A 27,253-nucleotide genomic window follows, 5' to 3' on the forward strand; every position below is an offset into this window, starting at 1 on the left:
GCCTAGCCTGCATAAAGAAATCATTTGTGGAGTAGCTTTAACTCCGCCATCCTCAAAATGATCATGGCATCAAGTTCAACAGATGGACAGCATACGAACGAGATAAAGAATCTAACACCTCACAAGATTGTCCTTCCAGCAGATCTTCTGAAGGACATACAGGATACAGAAGCCAAAGGATGCTTGGATAACGATTCATCCGATGGTTTCTTCTACATACCCAATTTTATTAGCGAAGCAGAAGAGGAGCATATAATAAGCAAAGTTCGTATCTCAGAAGTATAAGAAAAAGCACATGCTAATCATCTTTTCACCTACCCGACAGATTCAATCCGCTCCACAGCCCAAATGGAGAACATTACATGCCAGAAGGTAAGTTTAGAATCATTCTTTCTCACAAACCTCAAACCCTTACTCATAATCGTTACTGAAAAGCGGTGAAAAAATTGGCAGATTACAAAATTGGGGTGGGCAAGTGACAAAGCAAGCATTGATTGCTGAACAGCTTCCTGAGTTCTTGACTTCGTTTCCGCCTTTGCTTGAACGGATACGAGAAACGGGAGCTTTTCAAGGAAGCAAACATGGGGAGCCGAACCATTGTGTGAGTCACAAGGTGTAAGGTACAAATGATCGTTTCTGACAGATGTGTCATACTGATCCCAATATCAGCTGATGAATGAGTACGAGCCAGGACAGGGAATTCTAGTGAGTACAAATAGCGTGAGTGTGGATAAACGCTATTGCTAATCCATACAATTTAATTCGCAGCCACACGAAGATGGGAGTGCATATTTCCCAACGGTTGCTACTGTCAGCTTAGGTGGTCATACTCTGTTAGACGTCTATCGATACGCTTCTCAAGACGCTCAATCTGACGCAAGCAAACCAGCTGACTCTTCTGCCAAAGCTCGTGAACAACTTCCTCGATTCTCAATCCTTCAAGAACCTAGAAGCTTGCTCATCACACAAGGAGCCGCGTACAAGTACTTCTTACATGGTATTGCTGAGCGAGAAATAGATGAGGACAAACATCTTTCTACTGTAACGAATGGTGATATGGTCGCTGATACAAGTGTTCGGGATACGATCAGAAAAGCAAAAGAAGGTGGTGATTCAAACTCTGACCATTCCTTACAACGCCAATTACGGTACAGCCTGACATTGCGAGACGTTGAGCGTGTTGCACCTAAGAATCTCATGGCGATGATGATGGGCAAGCAGTAAAGTGCGTTATTTTGTTGTTAAAGGTGGTATTCATACATGTACAATTTTAATAATAGACAATAACACTTGATTGCTCAATAGTATCCACGGAATCCTCTTCCACGACCACGTGCACGGAATGGTCTGCCTCGTCCTCGCCCTCTTCCTCTTCCACGAGCATTCAAACCAGGTAAATTTGTACGTTTTGCAGTCACTTTGATCAACCTTCCACGAAATAGACTTTCGTTCATTGCCATTGCATTCGCAACCAGTGAGGGATCTGAGAATTCGACGTATGCATATCCTTTTGGATGTCCGGTGAATTTATCACACAAGATGGTAACACGATTAATCGTACCGCAAGACATGAAATGTTGTTGAATTTCTTCCGGTGTTGCTCCATAATCGACATTACCAACATAAACACTTCTAGAATCCACTTCTTCTTTATCTTCTTCTGGAATTTCAGATGATTGACCTTGATCACCTTCAGGTCCTGTTCCTGCTCCCATTCCATTATTTGCTTCTTGTTGCATTTCTCGTAATTTTGCTGCTTCTGCTTCCATTTCTGCTACTCTAGCTTTCATTGCATCCAAAGCGGCTGTATCATCTACATCTTCACTGCCTTGTCCTGCTCCAGCGGGTAGATCCCCTTCGGTGGGTAGATCAAATTCGTTCGTTGGATGTGACATGATTGCAAATGAAAGTGGTCGTAACGGAGAGAAAGAAAAGAAGAACAACCTCCATCATTTCATCATCTTTTATTATTTTAAGGCGCCGATAATCCATAAGCCCATCGAACGCACGCGCCTTCCTATTAGTCACGTGATCAATCAGTTACGTGGTCTGTTCAAAAATGGCCCATTGGGAGAAGATGCTCATCACCATTGATGAATAATATCTTCCGACATAATAGAATATGCTAATTCGGTCTTAATTCAGCAAGAAGATGGCTTCCCGGGATACGGATTAAGATATGGTGTATCGCTAATTTATCCTCGGTCAAAGTTGTGCTTTTAAGAGAATACGCTTACAATTAATAATAGCTCGCTTTTTTATTTTTTGAATTCAGGGTTGGTTAGGGTAGAGCAGTGTTAATGAACCGGTCATGTTATATTACCGGTTCATGAGAAATAAGAGAAAGTGTGGGGAAACAAGAATGTAAGCAAAAATGACGGATAATGGGAATGTGGCTCTGGAGACTGATAGATTATTTATAACAGTGATATATAAACGCCTTCATAGCGGCGTATTTTACATCTCTTCCGTCATCTAGCAACTCTTTATTCTCTAGCAATGTCAAACGTTCCAGAATCAGCTTTTCGTTCTCCAGAAGGGATCTATACTTCACCTTATGGTCCATTCAAGGAGATAGAACCTTCAACGATGTATGAACATCTCTGGGGAAAGCATTGTGCAACACATCAAAAACAAGGAGCAGAAGAAAGAATTGCATTAATAGATTATACAACTGGCAAAAAGTATACCAGAAAAGAAGCAAGAAATATCGTCATTCGATTAGCTGCAACTTTATTGAAAACCTATAACCTTAAACGAGGCGATCATATTCTCATCTCTTTTCCTACTTCTTCAACTTTTGCTCTTTTAACTTCGGCTTGCTTTCGTGCGGGTATCATTATGGCAATGGCAAATCCTGCTTATACACCCGAAGAACTTCGTCATGCTTGTCAGGTAGCAGATGCAAAATTAGTCTTAACAGCAACGCCATTAAAAGAAAGCTTCATTAAAGCAGGGGTGAATGAATCAATCATTGTGGATGCTGTACCTTCAGCGGAAAATGGTAAAGGTAAATCAACTTTATGGAATAATCTTGTGGGATCAGTAGAGGAATCAGAAAAGATTTTAGCAAATGCCGGTTGCAATAAATTGGATTGGAATGATCCTTGTGGTATCTTTTTCAGTTCAGGTACGACTGGATTGCCAAAAGCCGTCTTGATCTCAAATAGAAGCTTGATCTCCCTTCGTACCGCTTTGACCAGTATTCCAGGATGGAAAACAACTCCTGAATGGAACGATGGCTGGCCGGCTAACATGGTGATCTTTTTGCCGGCATTTCATATTGCTGGTTTGGCATCTTTGGTCTTAGGATTATCCGAAGGTGGAACAGTTTGCTTTGCTCTTTCCAATCCAATGGACTTACCAATGGTCGTCAAAGCTATTAAAGAGTACAGACCGAGGATGCAAACTTTTGTTCCTCCGCTATTGCTAGCCATCACACGTTTCGGCTTAGCAGGTCCAGATGGTTTCAAAGGCACATACGAATTCATGTTCAGTGCTGCAGCACCTTTAGGCAAAGGTTTGCAAGAAGAAGCGCAAAAGAAACTCAACGTCAATATCGGTCAATTGTGGGGAATGTCAGAAACAACAGGAGCAGTGACGGCTTCAAATCCGCTCAAACAGGCACCAGGCGGAAGTTGTGGTCAAATCGTATCGGGCATGGAAATGAAGTTTATCGATGAAGAAGATCGAATTGTACCTCACGGCCAGCCTGGTGAGATCTTGGTTCGTGGACCTTTGAATATGATTTGTTATCATAACAACAAAAAGGCAACAGACGAAACTTTTACTGATGTAAGTGAGATCCGATAGTGCTGCTTCTGTACTGTACACTGACCCTCTTTCCTTCACCCCTTCCAAAGGACGGCTGGCTTCGTACTGGTGATATCGGCTTCATGGACGATGAAGGCATTCTGTACATCGTCGATCGCAGGAAAGAGCTGATCAAGTACAAAGCCATGCAAATTGCACCTGCAGAGCTAGAAGGCATTCTGCTAACACATCCTTCTGTGATGGATGTGGGCGTGGTTGGTGTTGTGGGAGAAGATGCATCAATAGGCGAGGTACCAAGAGCGTTTGTCGTTTTACGACCTGATCAAAAGGATGCAAAGGATGCACCTTCCTTCGATCCAAAAAGCGGTAAAGCTTGTCAACCAAGCAACGGTAAAAAAGCTCAAGAAATTCAAGACTTTATCGCTTCCAAAGTTACCAATTATAAACGTTTGAGAGGAGGCGTGATTTTCTTGGATGAGATTCCAAAGAATCCATCTGGAAAGATCCTTCGTAGATTCTTACGAGATATGAGCAAGGCCGACGAGAAAGCAAAGTTGTAAGATAGCAGAGCTGAGATTACCTGAATCAGATTTTGTAAATTTTGCGTCTTTATCGCATCAATGTAGACTGCTGACTCGCATTGAGACCCCATCATCCATGCCTGAGTAGATGATTGTATCTTTTGTTGCGGCATAGCTGCTGAGAATTTGCAATGTAGGCTGAACGAATCGATTAAAAATACAACGTAATAATGACAGATAGTTGCATATACTGTAAGCGATGCAACTGTTTTGTTTTTGTGATTGTCGTCCGATCATCTGTTCTTTGTCAGACGGTAGCTAAAACGTTTACGTGTCGGTGCAAATTCTCCAAGCTTATGACCGACCATTTCTTCAGTGACAGAGATTGGAATGTGATCCTTGCCATTATGAACCAAGAATTTCAGACTGAGGAGGAAAAGATGTTTGCGATTAGAAGCCTCGAAGACTGCTGCCACTCCTGCCAATACTTACCCGACAAAGTTTGGAAGGATTGTACATGACCTTGCATTCGTCCGAATAGGTGTGTTATTCTTTAATGCTTGTGCGAGATTAGGAAATGCAACAAAGAATGGTCCTGTGATGTAGATAGTGGGTCCGATTAGTCATATATGTCGAATTGTGCGGTATGCAGTAGTGTACAATACTCACCCTTCCACGCCGATCGAGCTCTCGCTATTGATGTCGGTATCATACTGATCAAGGCACGTTGTTGATGATGACAAGGAGGAAGAAGGTGGTTATGAACAATTTCTTAGGCAATTGAGCCTGGCTGCTCTAGTGTCACACGTGAAACTCAGTCTTTTTTTTTTTCTCGGTGAGAAGATTGTCCGCGCTAAAAGTCAAATCATTCTTTGTAGCTTAATTTACCAGGTTATGGGAAAGTGGAGAGAGGTGCTCATTGTCATACTTCCATCATTGACTGTCTGGGAATCATGCCTTCGCAAAAGGACATCATTCATTTGACATTCGGAACACTTTCACATCATATCACAACACACTTCTTTAATCAACAAGCATCACATTTCGAATATCCGGAACAAGGAATTGCAGGTCCTTCTAGAACAAGAGATGACGATGATGATGATTCGGATAAAGAGGAAGACCCGCTTTTGTTCGATCCTGCTGTAGATTTTCAAGAAGGAATAGGAACAAGAAGATCAGAACCTACATTCTTTCCAAGGCAGCTAGTCGTTGATTTCAAGCACAATCTAGGAACGGCATGGGATGCATACAATGTAGTCGTTGATGATGATGCTGAAGATGAAGATGAGGGGGATCAGGATGGATATAGTGTACTGAGACCGAGCAAGGCTGCGAATGAAGGATATCATGCCTGGAACAATGCTGCAGAGGTGCAATGGGTAGGAGGAACAGATGGTAAAGTGAAAAGTACGAGACTTGGACCGGTACTGGACGCTGATGGTGACGAGTATTACGAGGATTCAGATGAAGAAGAGCACGCAAATACAGCCACGAATGGAAGTGCAGAACAATTACATGATACCGCAAAGAGACAATTTCGGAAGCCGAAGAGAACGAATTTAACACCTGCATCTTACGCACACAATCCTCATCATCCTCGCAGTACTCGATCGCTGCCCTATCATTTTGGAGGTGGGTCTCTCGTGCCTATGGATGTACAAAAGGAAGAGGGTAAAGTGCCTTTCACCACTTTCGAGATGGGTATCGGTCTTTTCAGGCAGATGGATAAAGAAGAATCTCTGCTTGACGAACAATTGAGGTGGTTCGCGGAAGATAGTGACTCTCTGCAGTCATTCTCATTGTCAGCATCGACGTTTGATGGATTTGGGGGTATGGCACATGAAATGGTACAGCTCTTATCGGACGAATTTCCCAAGATACCCGTACTTGCCTGGGGTGCAGATCAGGAAATAGACACAGATGTGCAAGATGGTCTGCATAAAGATCGCTTGGCTCGCCTGCGTAAAGCCAATAATGCCTTGTCTCTTTGGTCCCTTTCGTCAGCCTCGCTTTACACACCTATGGGTCTCCCACAAGAACTTTCAAGCAATACTGCTCCATCGCAGTACCTTTCTTCAAGAAATGACTGGCGTGATCCATATCATCTGAGCGGCCTATTTGCAGCGCACATTGATACGGCGACTTTATCCAGCAGATTGCACAACGAGCGTTCTCGTCAAACTACTGCAACTCTTATCAACAGCTTGAATTGGAGAAGGGATACACCGATTGGACAATTGGGAGGATGCATTCCTACACCTCTCCTTGCGCCTTATGCTGTGGTGGATCGACCTTTGGATCCGATTGAAGCTTTACTTGCTGCTCGCGGATATGACCCTCGCAAGCAAGATCGCAAGAATTCGAACAGAATGACTGATACAGAACGTGCAAAGATTGCAGCTGAAGCTATTCAAAAGAGTTATATAAGCTTTGCACCTGGGCAGAATGCACATGACGGGAAAGATAAACCGTATGCACAATTCACAACCGCTCGTGATGATCGAATGGCTGAGACACCCACAAAAGCAGCACTGGAAGCTTGGAGCGCACTTGATGAGCCAGCCGGTGGAAGTTGTTTTGTTCCTGCAGCTTTCAATGTGCGATGGTCTTCGTTCCCACAAATGTTCCGTGGCCTGACATCGAATGGTAGACCGCTTCCACCAACACACAAGGACACGAATGAATCAGAAGAGCAAAAGAAACGTCGTACAAAAGTTCAAAGTGTTCCTATGCTTGCCTCTTTGAGCACAACGCCGGAAAGTGCACATTTAATCGCTGATGCACGTCAATTTATCGATTCGACATTAATCAAAGGTCATGAACCGTTGACTGCATATGGAATCGGTGGCTCGCGTGGTAGAAGCGGAGCAGGACAAGCAGCAAGTGAAGAAACGGAAGGTTTCTTGGGTGGTCGTGATGGATTGATGGAAGTTCGTGAAAGGTTGGAAGAATTATTAGGAGCCTACGAAGAAGGGCTGGCCGGAGGACGAATCATGTCTACCGAAGAGGAAGATGCAATCGGAACAGATGAAGAATACGAAGATGATCACGAGGAAGAGTGGGATTTGTGATTGCAAATTTGTATTTTTATATTTGTACAATACTGTATATCACTTTTTCGTCATATCATGAATATGAACGTGCTTTCTATCCAGACCATGCTGTGACTCTAAAAGATCAAAGATTGCCTTTCTTTGATCGCCTTGAACAAAGATTTCATGCTTTGGATGTTTGGCTGTAGATCCTGGTAGCGTACTACAACTTGCACTTGCTCCAACGATTCTCATCAAATCTGCAGCAAATTGTTCTGCATCAATCGCATAAACTTCTACATTTGTGATTAATGAAATCACTTTTCTACCTTGTCTTGTCTTGATTTCCACTTTTACAAGTTGTGCAGCACCTTTTGTCATCTGTCCAACAATCTCTCCTTTCTCTTTGTCGAGCTCCAAGTTTTCTAATGCAGAGGCATCATCTCCTTTCGCGTTCGATTGGGTGACTTTGGCAGCATGTTCCGGTGTCAGACGACTGGTACGATGAAATTCGATGCAAGAGACTGACAAAAGACGTTCCAGTAATTCTTCCCTACGAAGTGCAGCGGGAATGTCTTTCAGTGATGCTTTAGGATACAAGGCATGTGTCAGATGAGGATCTTCAATCCGAACCATTGCTTGATTACGAGGATCAACAAGTTCTTTCTCTTGAATAAATTGAAGAACATGTTTGCGGATCACCGGCTTGGAAACTGGATTTGATGTTTCACAACCCATCTCTTGGAATAGCTTAACACATGACGATGAAGGTCGCCAAAAGCGCTCTATTACGATTATAGCTTTCGGAGCTGTTGTTGCCGAAGGGTTTGTCACTCCGTTTGGGCCATTTGCGGTTGTCGAGCCATCAGCTTCCGTCGCTCCTTGCTGTTGCGCTTGTGCGATCGTCAAATAGGCTTCAAGCCCTCTCAAATCTGCATGACTATCATTGATGGTTGTGATCACCGTATCTTTCCCTTTTACATCCTTGGTTTTGAACAAGCCATGTTTCTCTTCTTGTTTGATCCATTTGGCTAACTTTTTAGCTGAGCAGTGACGGATATCGGTCGATTCTGCTTCCAAGATCTTACCATCATTCCCATTATCGCTAATTGCAGAAGCTACTAGGCTAGGTGCTATTCGTGCTCTCTTCCTTCCTTTCGCATCTAGTGGCGGCCATTGAGAAGATCGATTGGGTAACACATACGTCGAATAAAGCGCAGATGTGGGCATAGGTAAAGTAGTTCCTGGTTGCTTTGCAATCTGCTTTAGAGAGAGCAAAAGGGCCAAATGTAGAATTTCGTCAACTTCATCTACTGTGAACTTATTCTCTCCCGTACCAGGTTTCTGTTTATTATCCACTCCTTCATCTTTGATGTCTTCTTGGCCCGCAGCAGCAGTATCGGCAGGCTTATCATCAGACAGGGTAATACTTTCCACGCCTTTCTCTACGTTCGAAGCTGCGTCGTCAGAAGGAGGTTGTTGGACTACAGCTGAGCGGGTTTGTACCTCTTCATCGTTTGGAGGATCTTCTTTTCCACCCAGTTCCCAGATATGATCACCCAAGGCATGGAGCGTTGAAGCAGCTTTACCCTTTTCGCCGCTTGCCCTTTTGGTGATTATGTCTTTCATATCAGTTTCCAATCTTGCAATCACAAGCGGTACGGGTGAGGGATATGCAGTAATGGCAACGAGCGAGGTTTTTTGAGGTAAGCTGCTACCTGAGCTGCTCGACCCATCTTTATCTCCCTCTGTTGTTCCATCGCCCTGTTCTGCAGGTTCTCGCCATTGAAGATCGTCGGGAAATGTGTGAGGCGAAGGAAGCAGGCCGGGTATCATGAGTGCTGAGCCTCCCAGAAGTGTAGGATCAACGATCTGAGGCCATGTGGGTAGTCTTGGCAGTAGAGTCGGCATCAACCATAAAGCGTAAATTGTTGGAATCACTTCTGCCAAATTTGATTGTACATTATTTGCCTTTCCCTTGCCATTGTGTGCCTGTTTTTTATGTTGTTGTTGCGATTGCTGTAATGCAGAAGCGGCTTCATGTCCAACTTCAAACCATAATGGCTTCCCTTTTTCGTCTGTATAAATGACTGCTTTATGTCCACCGCTCGTCGTTGCACCGCATTGTTTCAATCCAGCAGGAACAACTTCTGCTATTTGTTCAGGCGTGGCATGTGCAAGTGCAGGATATAAAGATTGCAAATGAGTGATGAATGCCCTTCTGGCCGAAGACTTCAAAGTCGAAGCAGGCTTCAGTGTTGCCGGCTTCTTGAACATTTGCTTGAGAGTTCACTTACGAGATGATAGGAAGGAGTTGAGAAACAATATCAACTCCACCTGCTTTCTTCTCACTTGTCTATCTACCCGACTTCCGCGTCAGGAGCGTGATCAGTCAAATGACATCTATCGTTTGAAGTGTGATCTTACTCTTATGCTCAGGGAAATGTGGATACAAATACATCAATGGGTATAATACAAAATCATGGGATGTTCTTTCTTGTTTTTCAGCGACCAGGTCCGGACTTGCTCATGCCACCAGCGAAGTTGTTCAATTTGCTACGCTTAGCAGCAGTCTCGTCTGCTGGATTCGGTGCATGTCTACGCTTCTTCTTTTTCTTGCTTGGACTTTGTTTCTCGATCTCATCAGATTCAAGTAGGGACAAATCAATGTCCGGAACATTACCAGCCTGAACTGTGAACGCAGCACGTAAAAGATCTTCATCAAATGGCCCAACACGTTGGACAGTCGTTTCAGGTCGGAATACGATATCACGCATCGTTGCTCGACCTGTGATCTCTTCGGGAATAGGAGGTGGCATTTGACCTGTTGCATTTGCATTGGCAGTAGCAGTGTTTAATCTGCTTACCGTTCTCTTTGCCGGTCTTACCTTTCCGGGTAAATCATGTACGTAATCCACATATGTCTTTTCCATCACTTTCCCTTTCTCGTCTCCGCCATCTTCTGCGTGGTCTTTTCCTCCATTCTCTCTATGCTTCTTGTTTGGATTCGAATAAGGCTTCACACTTCTATCCCATAGTCCTCCAAGGTTAAAAAGTGTGATAAGATCATCAGCTCCGTGTAATTGATGTGATGTATTTGAATTGGACTGTGAATTTGCTTCTGGTGGTGGACCATATTCGGGCACATCAAAGCAGACTGGAATCTTGCTCCTCGATCCTGATGCCATAGATGCAGATGAAGCGTGAATATCGGATGCCATCTGAGAACATGATGGGAAAGAGGAAGTGCAGTATGAATAGGATGCCCGCTTACAGAGCGTGCTTGTGTTATAGCCTGTCTCGGATCTCGGGCCATTTAGCGTGTCTTTTTTTTCTTAGATTTCAAAAAAGAAAAGAAGTTGTCAGCATTTGAGTCTTCTCTTTCATAAGGTGACCACCACTGCAAAACAATAGGATATGTTTTCATTAGCAAGGATAGTTCGGCCAGCCGGTCGAATACGGCTACGAACAGGGCCAGAAGCTGTGCAAGGTCTTCCAATAACAGCTCAAAGACAAGCAGGACCTTCTCGTTTGCCATCCTATAACCAAGCAATCCGGCCAATTCATTCGTCCATAAGAGTTCTTGAGCAAGATAATGGTAGAGAGTTCAAGCGTAACAGACGTCGCAGGGACGGGAGAAGTTCCAATAGAAAAGGAAAGGATATTATCGCAGACGATGAATTAGTGCTTGCAAATTCTGCACAAATAACCGATTCAATCAATAGTTATATCTTGAAAACTCGACCAGAGAATCGGATTATTAGTTGGGGAATAAGTGGATCGCAATTGAGATCAGGAGCGGAAAAGATTCTAGAGGACTCCAGTCAAACCAACGATCAGGAAACCATTCGGAGATTGCTCGTTCATTGGTGGAAAGAGGCTAAGCCGTTCATCGATGTGGCAATGAATCAACCTACCGAAAAGCAAGAATTTTGGGATCCTTTAGCACTGGCAAATTTACGGGAAGACCAGATTAAGAGCGTCGAGCTTCATAGATTGGTGATATGCTCGTTCATCTCGTGGCTAGAACGTAGTCTGATTAAAGTGGGCGGTTCGGATAACTTGGTGACGCATCTCGGATTATTACAAAAAGCAGTTGACATGCGCTTTCCATCTTTACAAAACGATACTGCAAGATTGCTAACGAGAAAGATTCATCTTCACGTTGGTCCTACGAATAGTGGTAAGACGCATGGTGCTTTACAAGCATTATGTAAAGCAAAAACAGGTCTCTACGCTGGACCTTTACGCCTACTCGCTCATGAGGTTTGGTATAGAATCAATGAAGGTTTGGTATCACCCAATATTCCACCACGGGAATGCAATCTGGTAACGGGAGAAGAAACAAAGACTATGTCTTCAACTGCCGGTCTTTTGGCCTGCACAGTAGAGATGGTCAAACCGGATACAATTGTTGATGTGGCGGTTATTGATGAAATTCAAATGATTGCAGATGAGCAAAGAGGATTCGCCTGGACTTCAGCTGTGCTTCGTATAGCAGCTAAAGAGATGCACCTGTGCGGAGAAGCCAGCGTCATTCCGCTTATCAAGAAGATTGCTGACGATTGCGGAGACGAAGTGATCGTACACGAATACGAGCGTTTAACTCCTTTGCGTGTAGGTGAACCTTTGGGAGATTTGAGCAAAATCACAAAAGGTGATTGTATCGTGGCTTTCAGTAGGACTGGGATCTTTAACGTCAAGAATGAGATCGAAAAGTTAACAGGACTAAAATGCGCAGTAGCATACGGAGCACTTCCACCTGAAACCAAAGCAGAGCAAGCAAAGCTATTCAATGATCCAAACAATGACGTTGACGTGATGGTGGCAAGTGATGCAATCGGTATGGGATTAAATTTGAAGATTAAACGGGTCATCTTTACTGAAGTCAGTAAATGGAATGGAAAGCAACGTGCGCCGATCTCCTTTTCGCAAATCAAACAAATCGCTGGACGGGCAGGCAGATACGGAACGACTGAAAAAGGAGTAGTTAATGAAGGTGGAATCGCAACTACTCTCAAACCGGAAGATTTGGAAACACTTAAAATTGCACTGCAAGCACCACTTAAGCCCATCACACATGCATCTATCACACCAGAGCTGGAGCACATCTCTAGCTTGGCTACTCTGATCCCGGTAAAATATTCTGAGAAATCAGGCACATTAGTAGGTCGTCCGTATGGCAAATTGTTGACAGATGCATCTCTGCTATTTCGCATCGATCATTCCAAGTTCGTGGCGGGATCATTCGGACAACAAAACGAAACGATGCCGATCATTGAAGCCTCAATACCACATCATGCACCACTTACACTGGCAGAACGCAGTGCTTTTAGTAATGCACCTATCAATATCCGAGATGAAGAATTGGTAGCATTGTTTGGCAATATGATCAGACTTTATGCATATGGAAATTTGAACTCGTTCGAAGACGTTGCCAAGGGTTCAGGATTACTGGATACCCTTCGTGACGTTGAGGCCATCCGTCGTGCACACAAGCCGGAAGAGTTTGTGGATGAGGCCGTGGAGGCTGTAAATGACAAAGACGATAAGCCTGTCAGATCTGGTTCTGAAGCGGAATCTACTTTGGACATCAACACACTGATCGCCTTGGAAACTTTACATCGAGGTTTAACTGTGTATCGTTGGCTTTCTATGCGATTCCCTATCGCTTTTCCATTTTATACCGATGCTGCAGAACTAAAAACAAGAACCGAACGTGCAATCGATTATTGCTTGGAATCGATCAGAGCAAACCGTCAACGTCGTTTGGCTGCTCTAGGCCGACCTTCGGAAAAGAGAAAGGGTCCTCATTCGAGTCGATTTGACAAGAGTCGAACAAGGCGGTCAAATAATTTTGAAGACATTTTTGGACGTTCTCAGAAACAACAATCCGAACATGCTCATTAGGATTTCAAGATAGAGCTCGTCAAAATTTTGTATTTGTATTTCATTTCATTTATCCTTGTACTTCTAGATGTACTAGACAATTGCACAACTCATTTGTACTCTAATACATAAACTTCCAGCATTTTCTTCCGAGCAGATTGTTAAGAAAAGTCCTTCTACTGTGGTGGGCTCTTGTCGTGGATCCAGCTGTTGAACATCTTCAAGCTTGCTTCTGGTTGGCTGTAAGGGACAAAGTGACTGCTTTCACGAATGGTCAAGAAAGTGAGGTTTCCATATGTACGTTGAACACCTGCTACCTCTTCTTGTTTGGGAGCAGGATGATACCATGGTACCAATTCTTGCTTTCGGAATTCATCACGTCCAGACCATTGAAGATCCAAAGACCAAGCTTGAATACCCAAATAATTGCAAATGAAATCACGTTCACCTGCATACAGCAGCACTCGGATGTCGTTCTCCAACAGATCTTTCACTGCCCAAGTACTATCTTTTGCTCCATCACCCGTCTTTGAGAATCGGCTGAAGACCTTATCTGAGCAACTTGCATAAGATCCGTCATGTTTATCTCCTGCTCCACTCTTATCGATTCCCAATGCCTTCTTTGTCTTTGTAGCGTTCAAGAATGTAGCAAACCAATCATCTTCTTCATAATCTCCCATATGTTCGTAATCATAAGGTGACATTCCCGTATCCGTCCAAGGTGCTTGTAAAGCAGTCTCACAGAAATCCAAAGCAGTTTTACATGCAAGCGTATCGTGTGGTTTACCTTCTGTTGGTGTATTGCACTTTTCTGTCAATGCAAGACAGGTTGGTACTCTTCCCCACATTGTTTTACATTGCTCTTTGGGCAAAAACGTTCCGAAACCTGTTGTATTGGCGCACGAGTATTCAACGTATGCTTGGAATTGATGCTTTGGCGATGTGAAGCCGTTACCGATCAAGACAGATGCAAGCGGCAAAGGCTTGAAACCTAGATCAGGATGAGCGATTGCCTTTTTGTTGTCCTCGATCAATTGTGATGCAATCAAAGGAGCCCATCGTCCTGCATAACTTTCTCCTGCAATGTGGAACGATGAGGGAGCTTGTCCGATCAATTCTTTGGCGTGGGAGCCCCACAATTGAAGGAAAGCTGAAGCATCTCTAGCAGCTTCGCGAGCGGTATAGATTCTGGAAGGTGCCTTGCCTTCTTTCTTTGGATCTGACCAGGATGCATAAGAGAATCCTGTTCCGACGGGTTGGTCCAAGAAAATCAGAGAGGCGTTGTTGTTCCATGAATGTGGGTTGTACTTGGTGTGGGGGCCTTTTGTTCCATTATAGTTTTGAGCGTTACATGGACCGAGTTCCATAAGCATACCACAGCCACTTGAGCCTGTTTACAGAAAGCGGAAAGATGTTAGCGTCCAAATCTAGATACAATTAGCAACCATAATACTTACAGCCTGGACCACCGTTCAACCATAGGACTGTGGGATCTTCTTTTGGATCGTTACGGCTTTCGAAAGCCCAAAAGTAGAAGTGCTCAATGACGCCCTCAGGATGCTTTTCCTTGTTAGCATACACTTCTTCTTCATCCCTTTCCATCAAACGAGGTGCATATACTCCGTTACCGTTTTGTGCATCTTGCTGTTCTTTCTTCCAAAGTTCGTCCAAGTTTACGTCCAAGTATCCTGACCAGCTTCTAGTACCTTTGTGTCTTTCACAAATATCTCCTGGTGGCTCTACGAATCGTAATGTATGAGCCGGGAAAGAAGGATGACTAAATGTAAAGGTGGAGGGACGGTCAACATTGTTGGTATAATCGTGACTTTCGCTTGGGCCTTCTGCAAGGAAGGGTAGCTGAGCAGCTCTTGAAAGGGTCAAGCCAGCAGAAAGCCAGACAGCGAATGAAGTCAAACGCATCGTGATCGATGAGATGATTGTTCCTGCTGGGAAAAGCTAATTCCTTCTCACTAACTACAAGTGATAGATTCAGCTTGAGAAGAAGTGACTAACCTCAATGTTTCCCTTTTAGCACACAGGTGATAAAGAACTTCAGGCAGCAGACAAGGCGGGAAAAGGCAGCCTTGATAAGGTTTACACTATTACCTTCCTTCATTTACGCGCACGCACGCTTGTTTCATTGTGTGCTGCACTGCGCCGCACCGCACCGCAGGGTCAAAGAAGAGGTAAAAATCCTGCATCCATTCAAAGAACGACAGCGACAAAACATCAGCATCACTCTTTACTTCTGTGATACTCACTCATTATCACTGGTGACTGACATACCTTCCTGCAAAGATGGCTCCTGAGATTGAACGTTCAGCAGGTCGTACATCAAAAGTAAGAACGTCTATACCTTTCGATGGCCCAAGAGACAATGCTAGCCCTCGTCCAGCCAGTCAAGAGCCAGAACGATCATCACCACCACCACCAAGACCAATCGTGGAGGGAAACGTGCAAAATGGCAATCCATCGACTTCAAGGCCAGAGAAACGCCCTGCTGATGCAGAAGTAGGCGATCGCCATCCACCTATAAACACACCAGAGCAATCACAGCAATCAACAGCACATTCCGATCAAACTAAAGAAGAAGCTGAAGAAGCCGATCAAAGCACAACTTCAAATGTTGAACGAAGTAGATCCTCATCTTCACCACATGCATACAAGAAAAGAAGAACCATTACGCAATTCGAAAAGATTGAAATTTGTAAAAAAGCAAAAGATATCTATCTTTCTCACAAAAAGATTGCCGATATGTTTGGAATCGAAAGAACGGCAGTAACGAAGATTGTGAAAGAATCGGATTATTGGCTTTCGTTAAAAGGAGAAGATCTTTCCGAGGAAGGAATGAATAGGATTAGACGTACAACGGATGATTACAAACGATCAAAAGGTATTCCCGAAAGTGGTCCCTCTTTACATATGCAACCACAGTTCCTTCCGCCTTATCATCTTCAACATCAACAGCCACCGCACCTACCTATGGGGTTTCCACCCCCTTTTGTCGCTCAAAGATGCGATCATCAAGTGCAAATAGCCCGTTTACAAGATGTTGTTGGAACTTTACAACGTTATCATAAAGGAACGGAAGATGCGGTAGAACGAATCGAGAAGGTGATCGAAAGTCTTATGCAAAATCATTAAAGATGTGTGTTCCATGAGGGCACGCCTCTTTCATCATTTTTGCGGCATGTATTGCTTAAATTGAAAGAATCGGCTGCTATCTCAACTTCTTTTAATTTCTCTTTTTTCTCACTCTCAGGCACAGTGTGATTGATTCATATATGCATGCTTATGACTTCATGCAAGTCAAACAAATTAAAACTTTTTGCAATTAAAGATCATTCTTAAGTGGCAGTTTACGGATACCCGATTCCGAGTTATACAAAAAGGCAGCAAGCAACAGCAATCAGAGCAATGCACAGCACACGCATACTGACACACACAATCTACCCCACGATGTGCCGTTGTGCCGCCGGGAAAGATGTTGCGCCCGTTTGCTGTGTAAAAACAAGACCAAAAAAACCCTTTGAAACTCAAGCACCTTAGCGCAACGCTAAAACCCCATACATATAATACATAATACAGTAGCGTACATTATCTCCCTCCTGTCATCAATCAATCCCATTCATTTTGACTATTAAAGGCTAACCCAAACTATCCTTAGTGCCAATAACTTTCTTGGTCATCATCATCATCAACCTTGACAACTTCATTTCTCATTTCGATTGACGGAGGCCGTTAAAATTCATTTCGCTTTTTCTATTCTTTGACATTCCTTAGCCGAAAGAAAAATATTCGGATTTATAAAAATAAAATAAAAAGCATTGCCTTCTCCCTCCATACGGCTTGCCAACAAACGACGGTTTATTAACATCCGGGTAAAACACCACCAATTCATATTCCGCAAATCGTGTCTATGTACCAAACCCTAGGGTCCGACACAGTTTCATTACCACTCCGAAATTGATTTAACATTCACACACAAGGAGAGTGTGTCTTGACATCAACAAAGAAGAATTGACGATCGACCACTCAAAGGCGTAAAGGGAGTTGCCCCCACAAAATATTGTTGGTCATTTGTGCAACTCGTTCCATTCGGTCTAGACAAAAAGTCAAATAATACTTGTATAAAAAGGGCGTCATATAACTTCTCAACACATTTTACGCCGGCAAGAGCAAGCAGCAGCGCCTCTTTTTTGATATCAATCAAAACTGTCAAAGATTTCAAATCAGTTTACAAACGCCCATTTGCTGTGCGTGCGCAATACACATCACATCACCATCACAATTTCTTTTCTTTTTGCATACAAATCACACATATCAAAATTACACGTCTTGACGAAAACAAAAGCAAAGTCTTGGCATACGGAAGAAAGTCATATTCCCCTGAACAAATTGTCGATGGCGTCATTTGGCTAATGTGCGCACGCAACTGAGCCGAAGAAGATTAACATTCTATCATAACTGGATTGAATTATTATTGCCCCGAGGAATTTGTTCAGAAGGATTGCCTTTGACGTGGCTTGATTATTGAGGGCGTTTCAATATTTCATTGCCATCCCCTTTTTCTTCTTCCTTTCACTTTCGGCTGCCTACTGTCAAGACTGCTCAAATCTGACTTGCGGCTAGATTCGGACATCCTTTCCTCAAAGGGCCGAGTCACACCGCATTGACATAGCAATTCAATTCAAATCACACACACAAGAAGTACTGGGGGGCTAACAGAACATCCTCTTACAATTCACCTGTTGCGTACACACCTTGCGTAACAGGAAGGAAGAAACCAAAAGAAAGCGCATTCATTCTGGATTGAAACGTACTTAAGCGACAATTATTCGCTTTGCTCAGCACACAATGATCCCATTCTCCTCGAGTGTATCAGAAGCTGGTCCTTCTTCTTTCATCACTCCACCATCGCCAGACAAAATGACGTTTCAAAAACATCCTTTGCTCATCCCGGCCAAGAAGAGAATGCCTCCAACGTATGCAGATGATTCATTGTCATCTTCCTTTTCACGATCACTGATCTTGAAAGATGAAGAGCGCTTCTCATCATCCACAACAGCAAAGCCAAGACGTTCTTCTAATTCTCCCATTGGCACAATCATTTGCAATGAACGAACATATTCGCCTGCAACAATGGAGGATGAAGAGAAAGAAGATGATCAAGATGCCGATTCTGTTGAAGCAAGTTTGCGTTTTCCAACATTTGCAAGGAGACCATTAATGTTTGAAGGAGGAAGTGAAAAGCGAAAGCATTCACCTGTACGAAGTCCAATGACTTTGGTTCAATTATCTTACAACAGCAGTCAAAGCACAAGTCAAGATTCAGAAATGATCGCTAAAGATGCAGAGAGCACAGATCTTTCCACCAACGAAGAGGAATTGGATGAAGAAGAAGTTCTCTTTAGTCTCGATGATGAAGTTCAAACGAACAGTCTCTCTGGTCAAGGGTATGATCAAGAAGCTAAATACGATTTGCATGACGGAGAAGAAGCAATCGAAGTTGCAGTCGAAGATGAAGAGCCTTCCAGCTTGCCATTGTCATTGGCATACTCTACATCCTCACATAGCATTCGTCGTCAAAGCAATCATTCCTCAGCGGCAGATTTGGATATGATTTGGGATGAAGAAGATGAAGGATTGACAAGCGCACTCGATTCTCTTACAACATTGGACGACTTGGAAGGAAACGTACAGAGCAACACGAGTAAGCTTTCTTCTCAAAACAATCAAAGCTGTTCAAACAACGCTTCACCAAGAAAAGGGCATGCGATCGCTATCGTCGGTGGCTTTGACCGTGAAGCCAGTTCAATCGGTCAGGAAGATGGTCAAAAATCTCGATCTACCGATACATCCTTCTTGCGTAGACCACCTGCGCGCATGCCGTTGTTTCAACGATCATCATCTGCTACTAGGTCTCCAAATGGTGAACAAAATTCAAATAGTGTTCGCCGACTTTCCTTTGCACGCAGACAAGGAGAGTATGGTGCATCTCCGCAACATGTCTCGTCACCGAGTGGTTCGTTTCACTCAAGTCGAAGAAATGTTCACGTTGGCAATTCACCTTCAAAAGTGGTGCCCACTCAACGTGAGGGCGTCAATCGAACCGAGCCACAAAGCAAGACAGCAAGTCAGCCAAATCTGACTGCTGTTGGCTCGCAGTCATCTTCATCAACTTCAACTGATGTGACAAAAGTGTCCAACGTTCATGGTCGTCGGGTGACATTGCCATTATCAGCACCTATTTCACCTTTGCAAACGCATGTGAAAATGATGACATCATCCAGCAATTCCTCTTTGGCAGCCATGTCAGTACAGGAAAATGCACGTGGCGAACAAGCAAAGCATCAAGCTCACATGCAAACATTGCACGGACGAAAGAGAGGTGTAACTGATCCAGCTGGATATGACTTTACTGCGGTTTCTGAAACTGATTGAAGGAGCACAAATGAGGAAATGGAAATTGTATATTCTGCTGTACAAAACAAATCAAAAGACTTGAACCGACAAACGAAGTGTCAAAACAAGAGGAGTTCATAAACGTAACTCGCTGGCCAAACGAAAGATTTCACGAAAGTAACGAAACCTTTTTTACTGTATTCCATACCACCATTCTTGTATATAACAACATGCTTAATTTGTATATATTGTGTCTCCATATGTGTATTCAGCTAAGATACTTGGCTGCCATGAGGTGGTGTATGTAGTGTGTGTGACCTCGCATGAGTTAGTATGTTATATCAACGCTAGGGTATGGGTAGGGTCGAGCTTGATTCATTTGCCAAGCGAATTGCTTTCAAGCTGGCAATGCTTAGCGTGACTTCAAACGCGTTGTGATTGTGTTGAACGCGTTTCTCTCCCAAAATGGCAGTGTTTTAACACAAATTAGCGTATTCTTATCAAAATGAAATCTCTCCCCCCCTTTCTTGTAATTCTATAAATGGGCGATTTGTCGGTATGTTTTACAACAATGGAAACATGTTTGTCGTTTTAAAATAGTTAAAGAGTGCTAATGTGCCTTTATGTAAAACAATCCAATTCATGGCTTGGCAACCAAAACTTCATTTGACATGACTGAACAAAGAAATGAATAAAGTAAATACGTAAGTATGTTGGCCATACTCCTATAATCTTTGCATTGCTTTCTTTCTCTCCTTTTTCTCATTACTTCCAACCAACACATTTTATCGCTCCGGTAGCCGTAATAAAACATTCTTTCTTGGCAAAGAATATTTAGCCATCCGAATTTCACCCTCTTTCATCAATCTATAATAAGTGCGCAAGCGCAGGCATTATCGATTGCAATCTTTCTCTCACTTGCAGAACTTCTTTGATAGAACATCTTAATCGCTCTTAGCGGCCTTTTGTTCCGTGTAGTCATTCTTGACAGATCCATCTCTTGCATTAAGCTCCGGCAGCATTTATCAACTTATAGCATATCAAGCAACAACAATCATATTACACTTTATTACCATCATCATCACTCCCTCCTCAAATCCATTTTCGACTTCATTCTTTACAATTACAAACAGAAAACACAACAATCACAAACAGAAAAAACTTCACAACAAAATGCGTTTCAATTCTATCATCTTGACCGTCTTTTTGGCTACAATCATGAGCTTGCAGGTCAGCTCATCTGCCGCTGATGCAGGCATCAACGGTATGGTTAACGAACCTGTAAGCCGTTCACTCGATACGGAAGAAGCCATTGGTTCAACATCACTTTGGAAACGAAACACTGGAATGGGCAAACAACGTCACGTTAAAAGATGCAGAGCATCAAGCCAATCCAAATCTCAATTCGCTCACAAGAAGGACGATAAGAAACCCAAACCAGACAAAAGCAAGAAAATGACAAAGAGTAAAGCAAAACCAGTAAAACCCAAACCTGAATCAAGTTCGAAAGAACAAAAGTCTAACAAGGACAATTCCGACGACAGTGATGATGACAAGTCCAGTGGTTCTGGCCCCCTTGGCAGTGTTAAAGGCTTGCTCGGTTTGAGTTTCGGTGGTCAATGCAGCAACCCTCATGCATCGAAAGAATCTCCCAACGGTGACATTAACTTCTTAAACTGTGGTTTGTCAAAGAATAATCCCAACGGTAAATGGTCACCACCCAACGTCAAGATGAGTCAATTGAAATTCATCTCTTCTTCTCAAGCAGCCAAATCAGGTGTATTTGGCGGTTGTGCAAAGTACAAATCAGCATTTGACAGTGCTTCAAAATCAACGGGTGTACCAGCAGTCTTGTTGATGTCCTTTGCCATGCAAGAATCAACATGCAACCCTGGCGTGCATGGCAAAAACGGTGAGATTGGAATGATGCAATTAACACCGGACAAATGTAAGGGCAAGAATTGCTGGGATCCAACGACAAATGTCAGGGTAGCCGCTCAATACTTCAAATCTCAATTGGATGGCTTTGGCGGAAATGCTCTTCAAGCTATTGGTATTTACAACGGCTGGCAAAAGGGCTTGACCTATAACCGTGCAACCAGTCAGCAATACGGATGCCATGCACAGAACAATTTAGACTACCTTAATCAATTGCTAAATGGTTGGGCTCAAGGCAAAATGGGCTATAAGATGAAGGTGTACAACAACCTTGGAAAATGCTAAGGATGGCGATTTGCATCTTCTTTAACTCTCTTTGACATCACGTCCACATTTGCTTAGTACTTTACTCGCCGCATAGATCTTTTGCCTGTCGATCAGTATGCACTTGATCGTTGCTTTCTTCCCCCCCTCTTTATGATTTATACTATCACCCACGTAATTTTTCTGCATCACATGCTTGCAAATGTTATTGATTGACATTATCCACGTAAGCGTGAGTTCCCCACATTTGAGTTTAATCTGACCACATGTTTAGTTGCCGTTTAATAAGAAGTGGATGGCCGAGGTTTATAAAATTGTGGACTCTGCTATAGTGCATCATCAAAATGTGCGCTAGAAATGATCAGAGTGAGACAAATCAGTACAACCATTGTTTGTTTGCAGAGGATATGCAACGGTAGCGTCAACGGTTTGCTGCCTTTAGCGTGAGTTTGAGGATTTGTTAACTCGCAAATTCGTATGATAATTTTAATTTCCCCACAAAATTACAAGGCACAATAATTAAACAAAATCATACATGCAAACAAACGGACCGATCATGTTGTATCGGAAGGTTTTTAAGACAAATCATATCGGTTATCCCCCTTATTTTCGTTAACCGAATGAGCAGCATGGCACAATAAGAGCGGATATCATATATGTTCGGTAAAAGAACCCGAACGAATTGTGAGAAAATGAATCATATAAAAAGGTAACACTCTATCATGATCATAATGAATTTATTCACCACCCCCAATCCCTACCTTACATTCCGACATGTACTTCAACAAGATCCAATCCGCCTTTTCCCTCACGCTTGCTAGCATTTTGCTATCTTCCCATACGTCAAATGCAAGTCCACTTTCCTTTTCAGCCAGCACTTTGGAAAGCGATCTATTGCCTCACGTTCCAGTTTGTGTACCACCACAAGTTGCCTCAGCAACAGGACAATATCCAAAATCTGCCGTTACAACTGTTCAAACAGGAAAAGATTGTACAAAATATGGAGATCCACCAGCAAAAATATTAACACCTTTAGAAAGTTTGCCAACAGGATTACAAGATTTAATCGATATTTGTCATGGACAAATCATTAATGGAACGGATAATACAGGAAAGATGAGATCTGCTTGCTTTTATGCAAATCCTGCTTCTACGAAAGATAAACCTTTGCCACTCGTGGTTTGGTTGCATCCTTCTGCCGTTCAAACGACTCTCTCTTTCCCATTGACCGGAATTGACGAAGTGCGTACAACACAAGCTTTAAATAACCAAGACCCTTCAAGACTCGGATTCTCGTACATTTTACCCTTAGGACGTAATACCATTCATCAATACCCTATCCCCGACAACAACACGCCCGGCTGGGATAATTGGTACCGTAATTTTGATCGTTCTTCATCTGCTTTGAATGCAGATGCAGATTGGATCGATAAATCAATCGCATATGCAAAAAGCAATGTACCGGTTGACAAACAAAGAGTCTTCATGTCCGGTTGGTCAAATGGAGCTTCAATGGCAACGATCTATGCTTTAAACACTGACGGAATTGCCGCTTCAAGCGTTTATTCCGCTCCGGATCCTTATCGTGATTCGCAAGATCCTTGTACTCAAGTTCCTTATCCACCATTCGCTACACCAACTTCCATTATCCATAATTATTGTGATATCATCGGAACTTGCACTACCGGAAAATACTTCTATGACGATCTACGCAATCGATACCCAAGTCTAGAACAACAACTCGTCATTATTGATGTTGCGACTGCGGCAGTCAAGTCATCAGATGGAAATTCTCAATGCGAAGAAGCTTGCCAAGGTAATTGTGCAGTCACAACCGGTACGGTAGCCCATCTTCGTTGGCCTTCAGTACGAAACTCGGATACGCTATTTGCTTTCATGAAACAAAATCCATTACCTTCAAGTGGAACTTGGGGAGCTCCTCATTAAACTCATCTTTTTTTCTTTATATGGAATTGCTGGAATTGCCTAATGAAATGACAATTAAAAGATATGCTCTAATGAAGAACATGAATAATTTCTATTTTCAGAGAAGAAGATTTTCCTTTTCAACTGGATAAATCATTTTGTCGATCATTTTACGCCTCCGATTCTCACAGGACGGAAAGTGCGTCATTGGCGTAAAAGTTGAATATTGCGTGATTGTCCAATTCATTCATTTATAACCCCAACTTTTCTTCCGCACTTTCTTACAATCACTCTTCTCCCCCATCAAAATGAATCGCAACGAAAGCACAGCTGATGTTGATTTGGACGTGGTCGTCATTGGTGCTGGCGTTGGTGGTATCTCAGCTGGTTACTATATCGGACAAAAGTTAGGATACTCTTATGCCATCTTTGAGGCTCGAGAGGAACTTGGTGGTACATGGTCAAGCTTTACCTATCCCGGTATCCGATCGGATTCAGAAATGTTCACTTTGTCATTCCCATTCAATCCATGGAACAAGACACATTCCATTGCAACAGGCGATGAAATTTTAGAGTATGTCAAATCAACTGCAGAAAAGTTTTACATTGACAAACACATCAAGTACGGCCATACAGCTACGTCTCTAGCCTGGTCAAGCGAAGAGCAAAGGTGGACGTCAACATTTATACAATCAAATGGTTCCATGATCTCTGTTACTTCACGCTTTTTGATGATCGCCACTGGCTTTATCAATCACAATAAGCCCCATTATCCCAATTTGTCTGCCAAGAATCTTTTTAAAGGTCCGATCGTTCACGCACAACTCTGGCCTGAAGATCTTAACTATGCAAACAAGACTATTGCTGTGATCGGATCAGGAGCTACTGCCATTTCAATGATACCTCACTTGGCAAAAACGGCAAAGCTGGTAACGATGGTACAAAGATCTCCGTCGTATATCAAAGATCGTAAAAAAGTTGATAAAAGGACTGAGTGGATCATGAATTTCTTGCCATTGAATTTTGCAGCCATGGTCCTCTTCTTTATATATGAGCTAGAACGATCTCTCTTCTTTTTCTTTTGCATGATCTTCCCGTCTTTGGGTAGGCATGAATTGCAAAAGAATGTTCAAAAGCAACTTCCTCATAACATCCCTTTTGATCAGCATTTCGTCCCGGCGTATAAGCCATTTGATCAACCTTTATGCTGGACATTGGAGAATGATCTTTTCATCTCGATGAAACAAGGCAAAACAAGTGTCGTTACCGGAACAATCAATCAACTCACAGCAAACGGGATTGAAATGGACAATGGACAATTCGTACAAGCCGATATCATAATTCAAGCAACCGGCTTTCAATGTAGATTCTTGGGTGGAATGATGATCACAGTTGACGGTAAAAAGGTTCAAATTGGAGATACATTTTTCTATCGTGGAATGATGTTAGATGGCGTACCAAATGCGATCGCTTTATTCGGATTCGTTCATGCTTCATGGACGATCGGAATAAATCAAGCATGTGACTATTTCTATAAACTTCTCATAAAGATGGAAAAGGAAGGATACCAAACAGTCACTCCAAGAGCAGGACCGGAAATCAAAAAAGGTATCAAACCTTTTCCGTGCACATCTGGTTTTATCGTTAGGGCACTTCATCTTATCCCTAAAGTATCAGATGGTTTGGTATGGCGTCATCATTTGGATCCGGTTATTGATTGGTTGGAGGTTAGGCTGAACAAGCGATATCAAAGTCTAGACTTTGAATAAGATATACAAATCAGAAAGATATACGAATAGCGGCTATCGGTACTGAAATATATCTATCTTTTCTGTTGAATTTATGAATAGCTTCCTACTTGAATTCGAGAGATTGATGCCTATTGTTGAGCCTAATGTCGAGCCAATCCAGGAGTGGTTCCGAGCGGTAACGCCATACCCAGCTATCAGCGCTTTTTGGCAGCATATGAGACGCTCTGACCAAGAAGCCAGAAGTCAAAGGAAAAGGTTTAGTGGTCTCTTTCACTTCGGGACCAGCTATTGGAGTGACTTGATTGTGACCTTCGTTTGCCATCTTTTCGATTAAGTTGCAAAAGTATTCACATGTTTGCGCAATACCAATTGTCCAAGAGGACGTGAGATAACCTAACAACACAACCGCATTCGGAACACCGTCCAACATCATTCCACGATAGAGAAAGGTCTCTCCAAGGTTGAATTTCTTGCCATCAATCGTAATCTTTGTGCCTCCAAGAAGTTTACACTGTATACCTGTGGCCTGAATGATGATATCAGCTTGGACAAATTGGCCGTCTTCCATCTCAATGCCACCGCTTGTGACTTGCTTGATATCTCCCGTCACGACTGACACTTTTCCTTCTCGCATCGAGACAAACAAGTCGCTATCTATTGTCCAACAAAGACGTTGAGCGAATGGATTGTACCTGGGTACAAAATGCGGATCGAGCGGTACATGTTTAGGTAGTTGCTTTTTGACATAGCCCTGCAATTGCCGTCTACCAAAATTCGGTAAGGTTTTGTAGAGGAAAATTTTAATCGTTAACACGATCTCGTATATAAAGAACAGAATGATTGCTGCCAAATTCAAAGGCAAAAGTTTCAAAAGCAGTTTCGCAATACTGTCAACCCTAGAACGAGTAGTGATGTAGGTTGGTGACCGTTGTACCATTGTCACAAGTTTCGCTTTCTGTGCTAAGTGTGGGACGATGGAGATCGCCGTAGCTCCTGAACCAACGACAGCTACAGTGTTGTTTTCGTAGTCAACATCTTTCGGCCAAAATTGTGGATGAATGAGCGGACCTCTAAATGTATCTTTATCAGGAAGATCAGGAAAATGGGCTTGTTCATGATCAAAGTATCCAGTAGCCAGCATCAGAAAGCGAGAAGTGATCACAGCAGAGGAACCGTCTAGCTTCTTGAATGTGGACGTCCATCGCTGATCTTCGCTGGACCAGTCCAAATCAGTAGCATTATGACCAACAATTATCTTTTTGTCAATATCAAACTTCTTTGCTGTTTGTTTGATATATTCCAAGATCTCGTCACCTTCTGCTACCGAGTTGCTCTTGGTCCATGGGTTGAATGGGAAAGATAGCGTAAACATATCTGAATCTGACCGAACTCCTGGGTAAGTGAAGCTGGACCACGTACCACCAAGCTCTTCTCGCGCTTCAAAGATTGCATACGAGTAATTCTTCAATTGTCCAATGTAATAGCCTGCTGAGATACCGCCAATGCCTGCTCCAATGATCACCACGTCCAAGTCAACATCTTGGTGTTCTTGACTATTCATTTTGTAAAGGAAACTGCTGTAGAGAAAAGACAAGAAGAGGGAAACCTCGAACAGACATTGTTTTCTGTCTTAAATGCTGCATGACTTTCCACAATTAAATCACCCCGACGCCAATTTCTTCCAATGAGATCATAGCAGAATTTGGCGTAATGGACAGGTATCGGGCCGCGGCGAACCGAGCGAATGGTC

At 43.0% G+C, this 27,253-nt stretch overlaps 15 protein-coding genes across 15 annotated transcripts; 9 read left to right on the top strand and 6 right to left on the bottom strand.

Moving 5' to 3' along the window:
• Positions 1-57: 57 nt before the first annotated feature.
• On the top strand, positions 58-1,463 carry FA14DRAFT_190722 (uncharacterized protein; the record flags this gene model as incomplete). Its single annotated transcript, XM_025501813.1, has 5 exons — positions 58-264; positions 326-372; positions 436-601; positions 670-705; positions 769-1,463. 5 exons carry the CDS (start codon positions 58-60, stop codon positions 1,222-1,224), a joined length of 912 nt encoding a protein of 303 aa, XP_025353887.1. The 3' UTR covers positions 1,225-1,463.
• FA14DRAFT_147522 (RNA-binding domain-containing protein) lies at positions 1,299-1,895 on the bottom strand (the record flags this gene model as incomplete). Its single annotated transcript, XM_025497349.1, has 1 exon — positions 1,299-1,895. One exon carries the CDS (start codon positions 1,893-1,895, stop codon positions 1,299-1,301), a length of 597 nt encoding a protein of 198 aa, XP_025353888.1.
• A 694-nt stretch (positions 1,896-2,589) lies between these two features.
• Positions 2,590-4,334, top strand: FA14DRAFT_123785 (acetyl-CoA synthetase-like protein; the record flags this gene model as incomplete). Its single annotated transcript, XM_025496602.1, has 2 exons — positions 2,590-3,795; positions 3,864-4,334. The coding sequence occupies 2 exons, from the start codon at positions 2,590-2,592 to the stop codon at positions 4,332-4,334; spliced, it is 1,677 nt and encodes a 558-aa protein (XP_025353889.1).
• Positions 4,201-5,126, bottom strand: FA14DRAFT_63661 (putative mitochondrial ribosomal protein S19). Its single transcript, XM_025502605.1, has 3 exons — positions 4,965-5,126; positions 4,788-4,890; positions 4,201-4,721 (listed from the first exon to the last, which is right to left on the bottom strand). Exons 1-3 carry the CDS (start codon positions 5,005-5,007, stop codon positions 4,589-4,591), a joined length of 279 nt encoding a protein of 92 aa, XP_025353890.1. The 5' UTR covers positions 5,008-5,126; the 3' UTR covers positions 4,201-4,588.
• Positions 5,127-5,234: 108 nt separating this feature from the next.
• FA14DRAFT_161364 (uncharacterized protein) lies at positions 5,235-7,434 on the top strand. Its single transcript, XM_025499084.1, has one exon. It carries the CDS (start codon positions 5,249-5,251, stop codon positions 7,367-7,369), a length of 2,121 nt encoding a protein of 706 aa, XP_025353891.1. The 5' UTR covers positions 5,235-5,248; the 3' UTR covers positions 7,370-7,434.
• FA14DRAFT_180229 (uncharacterized protein) lies at positions 7,409-9,607 on the bottom strand (the record flags this gene model as incomplete). Its single annotated transcript, XM_025500989.1, has 1 exon — positions 7,409-9,607. The coding sequence occupies one exon, from the start codon at positions 9,605-9,607 to the stop codon at positions 7,409-7,411; it is 2,199 nt and encodes a 732-aa protein (XP_025353892.1).
• A 127-nt stretch (positions 9,608-9,734) lies between these two features.
• FA14DRAFT_161365 (uncharacterized protein) lies at positions 9,735-10,569 on the bottom strand. The gene has a single exon (XM_025499085.1). The coding sequence runs from the start codon at positions 10,105-10,107 to the stop codon at positions 9,835-9,837; it is 273 nt and encodes a 90-aa protein (XP_025353893.1). The 5' UTR covers positions 10,108-10,569; the 3' UTR covers positions 9,735-9,834.
• An 829-nt stretch (positions 10,570-11,398) lies between these two features.
• Positions 11,399-13,117, top strand: FA14DRAFT_113337 (P-loop containing nucleoside triphosphate hydrolase protein; the record flags this gene model as incomplete). The annotated part of the gene is made up of 1 exon (XM_025496009.1): positions 11,399-13,117. A coding segment is annotated over one exon (1,719 nt), but the record flags the coding sequence as incomplete, so codon positions are not given.
• A 278-nt stretch (positions 13,118-13,395) lies between these two features.
• FA14DRAFT_125262 (alpha/beta-hydrolase) lies at positions 13,396-15,139 on the bottom strand (the record flags this gene model as incomplete). Its single annotated transcript, XM_025496694.1, has 2 exons — positions 13,396-14,609; positions 14,677-15,139. The coding sequence occupies 2 exons, from the start codon at positions 15,137-15,139 to the stop codon at positions 13,396-13,398; spliced, it is 1,677 nt and encodes a 558-aa protein (XP_025353895.1).
• A 378-nt stretch (positions 15,140-15,517) lies between these two features.
• FA14DRAFT_180233 (uncharacterized protein) lies at positions 15,518-16,363 on the top strand (the record flags this gene model as incomplete). Its single annotated transcript, XM_025500990.1, has 1 exon — positions 15,518-16,363. The coding sequence occupies one exon, from the start codon at positions 15,518-15,520 to the stop codon at positions 16,361-16,363; it is 846 nt and encodes a 281-aa protein (XP_025353896.1).
• A 1,713-nt stretch (positions 16,364-18,076) lies between these two features.
• On the top strand, positions 18,077-19,663 carry FA14DRAFT_180234 (uncharacterized protein; the record flags this gene model as incomplete). The annotated part of the gene is made up of 1 exon (XM_025500991.1): positions 18,077-19,663. The coding sequence occupies one exon, from the start codon at positions 18,077-18,079 to the stop codon at positions 19,661-19,663; it is 1,587 nt and encodes a 528-aa protein (XP_025353897.1).
• A 687-nt stretch (positions 19,664-20,350) lies between these two features.
• Positions 20,351-22,000, top strand: FA14DRAFT_161367 (lysozyme-like protein). Its single transcript, XM_025499086.1, has one exon. The coding sequence runs from the start codon at positions 20,798-20,800 to the stop codon at positions 21,845-21,847; it is 1,050 nt and encodes a 349-aa protein (XP_025353898.1). The 5' UTR covers positions 20,351-20,797; the 3' UTR covers positions 21,848-22,000.
• Positions 22,001-22,372: 372 nt separating this feature from the next.
• On the top strand, positions 22,373-23,917 carry FA14DRAFT_63733 (uncharacterized protein). The gene has a single exon (XM_025502606.1). The coding sequence runs from the start codon at positions 22,601-22,603 to the stop codon at positions 23,771-23,773; it is 1,173 nt and encodes a 390-aa protein (XP_025353899.1). The 5' UTR covers positions 22,373-22,600; the 3' UTR covers positions 23,774-23,917.
• On the top strand, positions 23,918-25,564 carry FA14DRAFT_63734 (FAD/NAD(P)-binding domain-containing protein). Its single transcript, XM_025502607.1, has one exon. It carries the CDS (start codon positions 24,061-24,063, stop codon positions 25,519-25,521), a length of 1,461 nt encoding a protein of 486 aa, XP_025353900.1. The 5' UTR covers positions 23,918-24,060; the 3' UTR covers positions 25,522-25,564.
• Positions 25,565-25,606: 42 nt separating this feature from the next.
• FA14DRAFT_190734 (FAD/NAD(P)-binding domain-containing protein) lies at positions 25,607-27,064 on the bottom strand (the record flags this gene model as incomplete). Its single annotated transcript, XM_025501814.1, has 1 exon — positions 25,607-27,064. The coding sequence occupies one exon, from the start codon at positions 27,062-27,064 to the stop codon at positions 25,607-25,609; it is 1,458 nt and encodes a 485-aa protein (XP_025353901.1).
• Positions 27,065-27,253: the final 189 nt, after the last annotated feature.

This window comes from Meira miltonrushii (assembly GCF_003144205.1).
Source record: "Meira miltonrushii strain MCA 3882 unplaced genomic scaffold FA14scaffold_3, whole genome shotgun sequence".
NCBI lineage: Eukaryota > Fungi > Basidiomycota > Exobasidiomycetes > Exobasidiales > Brachybasidiaceae > Meira > Meira miltonrushii.